This window comes from Schistocerca americana, chromosome 3 (assembly GCF_021461395.2).
Source record: "Schistocerca americana isolate TAMUIC-IGC-003095 chromosome 3, iqSchAmer2.1, whole genome shotgun sequence".
NCBI lineage: Eukaryota > Metazoa > Arthropoda > Insecta > Orthoptera > Acrididae > Schistocerca > Schistocerca americana.
Window position 1 is genome coordinate 659807845 of NC_060121.1, and position 12519 is coordinate 659820363.

Genomic DNA, 12519 nt, shown 5'->3' on the forward strand with positions numbered 1-12519 from the left:
CTGCTCCAGCACTTTGGTAACAATTCATATAGCAGCAATGGGTACAGTGGATGTCGTGCCTAGCCTTTTCTGTGATTGGTGGCACAATGAGCCTTCATGTCAAGTGCTGCACAGAAAAGCTCAACATATGCAAGCAGTGCTGCATGACCTGTCACAGAGAGAACCGTAACGGTGTTACTAACATTTCTGTAAGCCAAGCTCTAGGGGTACATGGCCTTTTAAGGTTTGTACAGGAAAGGGTCATGTGGAAAATTAATGGAGAGAAAAATTAAAAGGGGAAGGGTGATTAGCAGAGGTCTAGACCAAGAGGATTGTGAGAATGGAGAGTACGCTAGACAGAGATTTTTTCCTGTTGAGGTAGTTGAGCAGGTATGATCGCCGGAAGTGGAAGCAAATCACACACACATTTAATCAGCTACTAAAATCACTGATGTGGTGTTAAGCAGGCTCACCAATTAGGTAGGTGAGTTTGTGATTCGCCACGAGTTGGCAGTGGCCACTGAAGTGAATGAGCAACTTGTTAGTTGTCACATTCATATTAAATGCTGTAGACTAATTGTAGTAACGCTGGTTTACACTAAGGTGACAAAAGTAATACAATACCTCCTAATAACATGTCGGACCTTCTTTTGCTCGGAGTAGTGCAGCGACTTGACGTAGAATGGACTCAACAATTTGTTGGAAGTCCATTGCAGAAACACTGAGCCATGCTGCCTCTACAGCCGCCCATAATTGCCAAAGTTTTGCCAGTGCAGAACTTTGCGCATGAACTGATCTTTTGATTATGTCCTGCAAATGTGTGATGGGTCATACTGAGTGATTTGTATGGCCTTAACTTGAATTGTCCAAATATGCTTCAGACTGGTCGTGAACAATTGTTGCCCTGTGACATGGTGTATTATCATCCACAAAAATCCCATCATTGTTTGGGAACATGAAACCCATGATTTGCTGCAAAAGACCTCCAAGAAGCTGACCAACTTTAAACAGAACTTGATTAATTTTCACACACATTTATTAAAATAATAAAAAGCATAGACATTACATAACTTGATTTTGGATGGTGTTTACAACTGACAATCTGAAATTCCTTTGGTCTTGGTGCATTAATCTTATTCTCACATATCTCTGATACTTGACAAAGTGTCTATACATTTATCTTCATGGCTATGTACAGGAATATGACAATCTTCTTAGGTGCAGACTGAAACTTGACTATAGACTGGTACAGACTAATGCAGACTGACTAATCGGAGGTCTGTACACTCGTTATAATACCTCGCGCGTTCAGGTATCAGTGCGCGAGTGTGATCCGCGAGGAGAAAAGGTTCTACGTAAGCAGCAATCTCATTCGCTGTGTTACATATTAATATTTGGATCGGCGGAAGCAGAATTTGGTCCGTCTCTAAGGCAGCGCCATCTCGTACTGCGGAGACAGACGAGCGTTGCGCCTGAGCTGTTGTGCTTAGCGGGGCGCACTCTAATGGGAAAGTTGTGTACACACTGACTACGTGGAACTATGTACACAACATGTACATAACAGAGGCGGGAGGGGGCAGTGAAAAATAGACAGGAAAGACAATGAGAGATGGATGAAATTAAAACGGAGTGAAGCAAAGAGTAGTTACAGTGAAGAAAAGCTGAGACGGAAGAAATTAACGTAAATTAAGGCCTGGTAGGTGCCAAGAACCAAGGACATGTTTTAGTGCTAGTTCCCAACTGTAGAGTTCTGAGAACCTGGTGTCTGGGGGGGAAGAATCCAGATGGCAAATGTGATGAAACAGGTGCCGAGGTCACAAATGTCATATTGTACAGCATGCTCTGCAACAGGATATTGCAAGTTGTCAGTATATACCCTCTGCCTATGCCCAGTCATCCTAAATGATAATTTGGTGGTAGTCATGCCAATGTAAAAAGCCAAACAGTGTTTACATAACAGATGATATATGGTGCATCATTTCACAGGTGGTTCTCCCTTTGATAATGTATGTTTTGCCAGTTACAGGGCTGGAATAGGTGGTGGTAGGAGAGTGCATAGGGCAAGTCTTGCAATGGGAACGGTCACAGGGGTAGGAGCCATACAGTAGAGAGATGGGTGCAGAAGAAGCATACGGTTTGACAAGAATACTGTGGACACTGGGCAGACAATGGAAAGCTATGGCATGGAGGGCAAAATTTCAGGCAGAATGGATCTCATATCAGGGCATGATTTTTGGAAATTACGGCCCTGTCGAAGTAGCTGATTAACCCATTCCAGACCAGGATAATACTGAGTCACCAATGGTGTGTTCTGAAGTTTTTTTTTGTGGAGGGATCAGCAGTACCAGGATTGGATGTGATGGCCCAGGAAATCTGCTTTTTAACTAGGCTGGTGAGGTAATCATGTGCAGTGAAGGCTGAGGTGAAATTGGGGGTGTATTCCGTGAAGAGTGTGCATCTGAACAAATACATTTGCCTTGGATGCGTAGGCTGTATGGAAAGGAATGTTTGACACGGAAAGGACACCAATCGTCAAAATGTAAGTACTGTTGTTTGCTGGTAGGTTTAATGTGAACGGAAGTGTGTAGCTGGCCTTCGGTGAGGACGTGATCAACATCAATAAAAGTGACATGGGATTCAGAACAGGACCATGCAAAATTTAATTGGGAGAAGCTATTCAGAGATTCCCGGAATTTTAGCAGGTCAGCCTCACCATCAGTCCATATAGTAAAGATGTTATTAATGTACCTAAACCAAACCAGGTACAGGTATAAAGTTGAATAAGGGGAGTAGGAAGGATGTCATAGGTTTGGGATCAGGTGGGCACCGACTAAGGAAATGTTCAGCAGCAGGCAGACCATATACGTGAGGGATGTTTGTCTAGAGGGATGTGGCATCAATGGTGACAAACAAGGTGTGTAGTGGGATTGGGATGGGCATGAATCTCAGACAATCTATGAAATGATTGGTATCTTTGATGTAGGAGGGGAGATTTTGTACTATAGGTTGCAGATGTTGGTCAACTAAGGCAGATATATGTTCAATGGGTGCTTTGAAGCCAGCAACTACTGGACGAACAGGATGATTGGGTTTGTGGATTTTAGGAAGAAAGTAAATGTTGGGGTGTGTGGTTTGGGTGTGGTGAGAAGTTCTATGGATTGAGGTGTTAGTCCTTATGAGGGGTCTGAGTTTTTAAGGAAGGACTGCAGGTCAGTTTGAATCACAGGCATGCGGTCTTGATGGCAGACGCTGTATGTAGAGGTGTCAGACAGCTGGCATAGACCTTCACTAACATATTCGTTTCGGTCATGTACTACAGTGGTAGATCCTTTGTCGGCTGGGAGGATAATGATGGAGTCATCAGCTTTTAAGGAGTACTATCCAATTAAATAATTTGATCAATAATTGATTGTTTTCGTTCTTATAGGATAGGAAATTCATGTGACTGGACTACAGTAGCAGGTGGCGGAAGGCTGTGTAGGACATGTCTTGTATCTTGACTGTCTACAGGTGCATTACCTGAATATTGCAGAATTGCTTTAGCTTGAGGATGGATTGGAATATTGAATAGATTTGATGGGAAGCAGCATATTATGTTTGGTGATGATGGTAAGATTTTGGGTAGGATATTCCTTATTTTGGGATAGAGTGAGAGGTAACTGAAGCCCTGGTAAAGAATGTGATTGAGATCTTCCATGCCTGTGTGCTACTAGGTGGTCAGAAGAGTTCTGATCGGTAACTGGTTCACAGATGCCACAGATTTGCTGTTGTAACTGAAGGAGACGTCATAGAAATCTGTTTCAGTTTTGTTCCATAGATGTGATGTTGGACTAAAAGATCAATGGGGACTAAATGAGAAACAAAATTAGAGGTGAAGAATTATTGAAAGGCATTCAGTGGTGACTGGGTGGAACATCCTGTTCCACAGGTGTGATAATGGGCTCATTTGTTTGACACCAAAAAACCAATAGCCACTGTCAATCAATCACTAACCAGTACATCTCTCTTCATGGAATGTCACACAGGCCTTGAAAAACATAACTACATCCACTGCCAGTGCTTTTACCACTTTTCAAATTGCCCTGAGATAATGAATATCCTGTCTTATATCATACCCCCATAGTCCAGGATAGCATTCTGTTACCCATCCAACAAATGCAATATCCTAGTCTATTATCACACAAACCCTACCTGCAATCCTGCACCACCTGGGTCTTTTTCCTGCACACAACCTAGGTGCAAGACCTCTACTACAAGCCAATCCATTATCTCCTATCACAGTTCAGTGACACGCAAATCCTATCCTCTAAAAAGTAGGGTCGTATGTGAAAGAAGTCATGCTACGTATTAGCAGTGCCGCATTTCAACATTCAATTTAGGGATTGTAACTAACCACCTGTCTAAAAATTCCTCCCCCCTCTGTAGCTAACACACACACACACACACACACACACACACACACACACACACACACTTCCAATATTAAAATGTTTAGGCCACTGATGTCATATTCATAATGATATGACAAGAGCCAGAAGTTATTACTTATATCTTATTTGTCTTAACTTACCACTCTGTTGCTTGTTCATAGCTGCCACCATTTATGAGATGAGTTGCCCATTCATGTAGCACATTCTTAATCAAAGGATCGTCTTCTGAAAGTCTGCATTTAGCTATGCTCAATGCTTCCCGATGAAGTTTGTTGGATGACAACATTTTCACTGCTTCATTCACTTTATTCAACACCAATAAATATGAGGCTGCTTTATGATAAAAACCAGCATCAGTAAGCTGCTTGGCATAAACCTCTACTGTCTCTCTCCACACTCTGAAAATCATAGATATACTTGATATACTTTTAAGTATTTGTGTAGATACAGAAAAACAATGCACAAATCAGACTAACCAAAAATAATTGACTTTGCTATTGTCAGATAAATTCAAATAAAAATGTAAAAATAACATCCTTGGGTGAAAACTGTCCAGGCCCTACACTCCTTCACATCTTCATTTTATGTTATGTAATCAACAGATGACACAAACACGTACAGTTACACTTTTAGAGCATTTTTGGTCTTCATTTTAATCAAATACTTAGTGCTTCCCAATTAATAATACCAACTAACACACAATCAGGAGAAGTGTCAAGGTCTAGGAGTAGCATCTTTGATTAGTAATCAAAATGTCATGGGTCCTGGATTTGCACCCAGCCACTGCTTAAATTTTGAATAGAAATCATCAGACTTCCAGCATAAGAAGAAGAAACAAACATACAGATTTTTTCTGAGATACAGTAGGCCTTACAAAATAATCAGTATATCACGAGCAAAAGCAGTTTTCTTGGTCAAGCCAAATACAGGTCAAGTATAGGGTTTGCACTATGTGAATATGCTCAAAAACTGCAATCCACTTGTTACCTAGGAATGTACACCATCATATTCTTGGTAACTGGAATGAAATAATAATCCAATCCTGTTACTGACCTTCCAACTCAGATGATACAATTACTGAAAGGTTCAAAGAAAACTTGAGTTTAATTTCAAACAAGTAACTGACTCATGCAATCATAGTTGGTCGTGATTTTAATTTACCGTTGATATGTTGGTGAAAATACATGTTTAAATCCAGACGTATGCATGAATTATCATCTGGAATTGTGCTAAACTATCTGAAAATTATTTTGAGCAGTTAGTTTATGAGCCCAAGTGAATAATAAACAGTTATGAAAATACACATGACCTCTTAGTAACAAATAATCTTGAGTTAATAACAAGCATCAAACCAGTTACTAGGATCAGTGAACACAGGGTTGTTGTAGCGAGACTAAATGTTGTAGCCGCCAAATCCACAAAAAATAAATGAAAAATCACCTATTCAAAAAAGCAGATAAAGATTCTCTTGGTGCCTTCCTGACAGACAACCTCCACTCCTTCCAAATTAACATTCTACCAGTAAGTGTACACCAGATGTGGCTTGAATTCAAAGAAATAGTATCGACAGCTATTGAGACATTTGTACCAAATAAATTAACAAATGATGGAGCTTATCATCCTTGTTACACAAAATAGGTCAGAACACTGTTGCGGAAACAACAAAGAAAGCATGCCACATTTAAACAAACACAAAATCCCCAAGATTGGCGATCTTTTACAGAAGCTTAAAATTTAGCGCAGACATCAATGTGATTTGCTTATAATAGTTTCCAAAATGAAACTTTGTCTCAAAGCCTGACAGAAAATCCAAAGAGATTCTGGTCATATGTGAAGTATGCTAGTGGTTGGACACAATCAATGCCTTCTCCGCACAACAGCAATGGAAATGGATTGACAACAGTGCTGCCAAAGCGAGTTACTAAACACAGCATTCCAAAATTCCTTCACCAAAGAAAATGAAGGGGATATTCCACAATTCAAATCAAGAACAGATGTGAACATGAAACTTAGAAGTAGATATCCTTACAGTAGTGAAGCAATTTAATAAAAGCAAGTTTTTCGGTCCAGACACTATACCAATTAGGTTCTTTTCAGAGTGTGCTGATACAATAGCTCCATTCTTAACAACCATATACAACTGTTCACTTGACGAAAGAACCATACTCAAAGACTGGAAAGCTGAACAGGCCACACCAATATTCATGAAAGACAATAGACACATATTATGTTTGGAAGTTGTGAATTATGTTGAAGAGAGCAGTCTATTGACACACAGTCAATGTGGATTTCGAAAACATTGTTCTTATGAAACACAACCAGCTCTTTACACACATGAAGTGAGTGCTATTGACATGGGATTTCAAATAGAATCTATATTTCTAGATTTCCAGAAGGCTACTGACACTGTACCATACAAATGATTTGTAGTGAACTTGCATGCTTATGAAATATAATCTCAGTTATGTGACTGGATTCGTGATTTCCTGTCAGAGAGGTCACAGTTTGTAGTAAGTGACGGAAAGCATTTAGTGAAACAGAAGTGATTTCTGGCATTCCCCAAGGTAGTGTTATAGGTCCTCTGCTGTTCCTTATCTATGTAAACGATTTAGGAGACAATCTGAGTAGCCATCTTAGGTTGTTTGCAGATGATGCTGTCGTTTATCGTCTTGTAAATTCATCAGAAGACCAAAACAAATTGCAAAATTATTTAGAAAAGATATCTGTATGGTGCAAAAATTGGCAATTGACTTTAAATAATGAAAAGTGTAAGATCATCCATATGAGTGCTAAAGGAAATCTGTTCAACTTCGGTTAAAGAATAAATCAGTCTAATCTAAAGGCCGTAATTCAACTAAATACCTGGGAATTATAATTACAAACAACTTACATTGGTAAGAACACATAGAAAATGTTGTGGAAAAGGTAAATCAAAGGATGCTTTTTATTGGCAGAACACTTAGAAAATGCAACAGATCTACTAAAGAGACTGCCTACACTACGCCTATCCACCCTCTTTTGGAGTACTGCTGTGCGGTGTAGGACCCTTACCAGATAGGATTAATGGAGTACATCGAGAAAGTTCAAAAAAGAACTTTTGTATTACTGCGAAATACAGGAGAGTGTGTCACTGAAATGATACAGGATTTGGAGTGGACATCATTAAAACAAAGGCATTTTTCGTTGTGCCAGAATCTTCTCACAAAATTTCAATCACCAACTTTCTCCTCCGAATGCGAAAATATTTTGTTGATGCCAGCCTACATCGGGAGAAACAATCACCATCACAAAATACAGGAAATCAGAGCTCACATGAAAAGATACAGGTGTTCAAGATTGGGATAATAGAGAATTATTGTGGAGGTGGTTGGATGAACCCTCTGCCAGGCACTTAAGTGTGATTTGCGGAGTGTCCATTGTAGATGTAAATGTACTTCTACATCTATACTCTGCAAATCACTCTGGAGTATGGCAGAGGGTATGTCCCATTGTACCAGTTATTAATGTTTCTTCTCATTCCATTCATGTACATAGATTGGGAACAATGTCTGTTAGAATGTGACTGTGGATGCGTAATTATTCTAATCTTATCTTCACGATCCCCATGTCCGCAATATGTAGGGGGTTCTAGTGTATTTTCAATCACCAACTTTCTCCTCCAAATGTGAAAATAATTTTGTTGACACTGACCTACATAGGGAGAAATGAACATCACAACAAAATAAGGGAAATCAGAGCTCATATGGAAAGATATACGAGTTTGTTCTTCCCATGCGCTATACGAGATTGGAATACTAGAGAATTGTGAAGGTGGTTTGATGAACCGTCTGCCAGGCACTTAAATGTGATTTGCAGAGTATCGATGTAGATGTAGATATAGAGTAACCATGTAAAGCTGATTCTTGAAACTTTGTTACCAGATTTTCTCAGGATAGTTTGCATCTATCTTCGAGAGTCTTCCGTTTAGTTCCTTCAGTATCTCTGTGACACTCTTCCACGACTAAACAAACCCTGTAACTATTCGTGGTGCCCTTCTCTGTATAATAGTATAACTCATGATAACTATAAATATGACCAAGTAGGTGGAGGATAAGGCAAATTCATTTGTTAATCATCAGCTGTTAACTGAACTTCTACGATATTATCGCTATAAATGATTAGCAGCAAAGGTACTAGAGAAATTTCAGATTTGTGAATGAGTAACCATTTGTTTCAAGTAAAAGAAAATATTACCTTGACATGATTGAAACCATAAATAAGGTATTTAAAATTAGTTGTATGCCATTTGAATAACAAATAAAGGAAATACTTCATGAATGCTAGCTGTGTTGCAGCATGCATGTCACAAATTGGTTGCTGTCTTCTTCTTTGTAAGATCTCAACCTACATTAATTGTACACAGCCACGGTGTCACCATGTCTGTTTTAGACAAAATAGCACAAATTTATGTATCTTAACAAAAGATAAAATAGAAATAAATTTCATTACAGTAACATACTTAAATAATAACAAGAGGAAGTGTGTGATATTTAAGACATTAGACTCAACTTAGGAATTTTACGATTTATAAATTAGAGATTTTCTTTTTATCACGTGTTGTTGTGTCAGTCTCAACATGCTTACAATAGGGGTTTGTTGCAACTACTTTTCAGGAACACAGTCAGGATGAACAGGTCAGAGAGATATATCTGCCAAGTTGGGATCCTTGTCGTGCAGGGGGAGGGGGGGGGGAAGGAGAGGGTTAACCAGTCTTTGGGATCAGTCTTCTTTTCTTCTCCAGCTCTAACAACACCATTTTTTTCTCCTCCTACTTGTATGCAAGGTCCAATTCTATCTTCACCTTTGTCCACATTCAATAACCTCCATCATGGAACTCTTATCTGTTTAATTACCCCCTGTTTTCAATGGATAGCCAAGATTGATCTACACATGTGATGATAGGACATGGACAAAAGGCAAGAAAGGGCGTAGTAAATTTGTATTTAGGCGTGCCAGCAATTCTGAGGGAGAGAATATACCTGAGCAAGGTGACAGAGACATAGTGAATGATGTGGTAAACATTTCAAAGCCTAACTAATGAAGTGCTGCTTGTTTGACAAGAGCAGACACCATAGTGAGAAGTACACTGTGAATTAGACAGATAGTGCAAATAGTGATGTAAGGAAGAGGTTGATAACAATACTTAATATTCCTCAGGAAAAACATTGAATAAATATGTAGAGAGTATTATGAACTGTTAAATTCAGAATATGTAGTGAGACGAATGTTCTCATGAAGACTTATTAGCTATAGGTGTGAAAATGCTATTGTACCACAGATACTAATGCACACTGACATGTATAAATAACAGAGCAAACAACAGTAATGGTGAGTAGCCACAAGGCTTCCCACTTGTTTATTTGATAAAGAAGGGCATTCATAGATCACACAGCAGTAAAGGTACGCAAAATGATACAAGCTTTAAGCTGCAGTAGGTAGATGTAAAACAATGCAGGAAAGATTAGGTTAATGTAGATATGCTGTAACGTAAGAAAATGTGTCTATATTAGAGAACTGTAGAGACTGACTGATGAGGAGCTTATACTGACATCTGGGCTCTGTCAAAAAAGTAAAATAAGGAACTTCAGAGTGATAAGAGAAAAAGGGGCTACATGGTTCAATTAGTTAAAAAGGTGAAGTGTGTATAAATTGAGGAAGGATGGATTGAAGACAGGAGACACATCCGTAAAAGACTAAGCTATGCTGTTGGTCAGGTGCATTTACGAAAGAAAAAACCTGTGCCATTATTTGTAGGGATTGAAATGGGGCAGCCACAGAAATAAAGAAAGAAAGATTGTACACTCTCTACCCATAAGAGGGGTAAATGATTATTTGATAATATAGTCAAATGGTTGCAGTTACAATTGTTATGCAACTGGATAGGTTTTCCATGCTAGTTAAGGTAATCAGAATATTCCTAGCTGTGAGGCATGGAGACCTTTTCCATTGGCATATGAACTAATGCAGGAATATTTGAAATATTAGTGAGTACTCATGAAAGATAACAAGGAATCCATATAAGTTGCATATAGAAAACAACATAATACACATTTGCATGATCTGTGTTAAAAATATTCAATGAGAACATAAGATGTGGACATTAGAAAATTTTAAAGCAAATCTGTCCTGTTATTACTACATCAGGCCCCAGCAAAAAATAATATCTGCCTACATGAACAAATTTTAAGAACGTTGATAAAGCACGATTATACCTGCAAATGTAAAAGAAAGTAGTTAAGTGCTGCGATAATCTTGATCGACTGAATTGAAGGAAAAATATTTTCTTGGAAATTGCATATGCATTACAAGCATAATGTGTATAATTAAGAGTCACTACACAACATCTCTGTTAGAAATATACTATAACATTGAGTATGTATACAATTAAGAAAACTGTACACAACAACTTCAGACTGAGTGTGGGAATATGTAGTGCATCAAGGTGGCTTTCCAGCATAAGATGATCACAATAGAGGAAAAAAGGTAGAAATAAGTAAGCTGAAATTAGAGGTTGTCTGCACAGGTTTACTTTGGCACAGTCATTGAGGGAGAGCCGAGATATGTTGAGGGTGAATGTACAGAATCTTTCAGCTGGATGCACATATTTACAACATGATGTCACCAGCTGAATGTGTCATGGGCTGTTCAGAATTCACAGTCTAGGTGACAATGCTAACATTATCATCAAGAGAAATGAATTTTCTTCCAATATTCCACTGACTGACTGTATGAATTTTAAGTCAGACATGTTTTAATGATTGATATCTGTTATGACTGATATAGCCTATTTGAGTTACTGTAATATATGTTAATGAGAAGTAATGAACTTTAAAATATAGGAGAGTTGAAATGAGAGGTCATTCAAAGTCATTTCGTAGCTCGGAGTTGAAGTTGCGATCTTTCATTTAGCATTCCCTGTAAGATGAAAAAAAGTCCAGAAGAGTTGGATGTTCGAGCATGATGGTGGCAAGGAGGATCTGGACCACCAGAATGAATAGCAAGGCAACAATAATCAAGAAGAGACACTTAAGATAACAGATGGCAATCTAAAATAGTGTTCAAGGCATACTCAAGGTATATAAAGCATACCCACAGCTTTTACCACAGTCACTTGCAAAATTTTATGCCATTGTAGCTGATCGCTACCGTATTTACTCGAATCTAAGCCGCACTATTTTTCCGGTTTTTGTAATCCAAAAAACCGCCTGCGGCTTAGAATCGAGTGCAAAGTAAGCAGAAGTTCTGTAAAATGTTGGTAGGTGCCGCCACAAGTAACTTTTGCCGTCAAATATATGTAGCGCTACACAGGCATGCTTTGCAGGCACAAAGATAAATACTGGCGCCAAAACCTCTGCGTCAGTAAATAAATTAAAAAGAAAAAGGTGGAAGACAAGCTTTTTCCTCCGCCCCAAGTTTCGACCACTGCATTTTCATACATTATCCAACGAAGTAAATACAAATTCCGTATTGTTCATCTTCGAATGTAGCAACCTTTCAATGTACTACGAAAATCCGACTGACAAGACTGTTTGGGATGTTTGTCAATACGGCCAACTCTACGTTCTGAATTTTTTCCTACCTGTGACAAGAGATGGTTGCTAATAGGAACTTTTATGAATTGTGAATCACATGCAATACTCTCTTCATCATAAGAATAATACGAATATAAACATTTTGCCATGTATTCTTTTGTGTTTGCTGCTACTTCATTTAAATCCTGTCTGCCTAATAAACTACGAAACTAGAGTGAGACAACAGCAATCACGGAAGAATGTACATATCATGCCATGTTTATATTAGTATTATTCTTACGCCAATTAGAGATGCAGTCAGAAATGAAGCACGACAACTGACTAGATTTTTAAATCTAAGATGACTCTAATTTCTGTGCAGAAGGTAATGCACTAAAGAGGCATCTGCAAAGATATTCAAATGGAGAAAAATTTTCTCTAAACTCTCCTTCAAAACATCTTCTATCACACGCAGTCTATTATTTGGTTCTTGTTGATCATTATCAAAGAAAGCAGCAGTGTAAGTAACAACAAATTGCAGTCTTTTGCCATTGTTTCGC

The 12519-nt window shown here is 38.5% G+C and overlaps 1 protein-coding gene across 1 annotated transcript in view; it reads right to left on the reverse strand.

Annotated features, from left to right (window-relative positions):
- Positions 1–12519, reverse strand: part of LOC124606551 (gem-associated protein 5) — a 344051-nt gene that overhangs the window by 66591 nt on the left and 264941 nt on the right. Inside the window, exon 18 of the mRNA XM_047138535.1 lies at positions 4550–4807. Coding sequence (XP_046994491.1) covers positions 4550–4807 — 258 coding nt within the window. The remainder of the gene's footprint in view (positions 1–4549; positions 4808–12519) is intronic.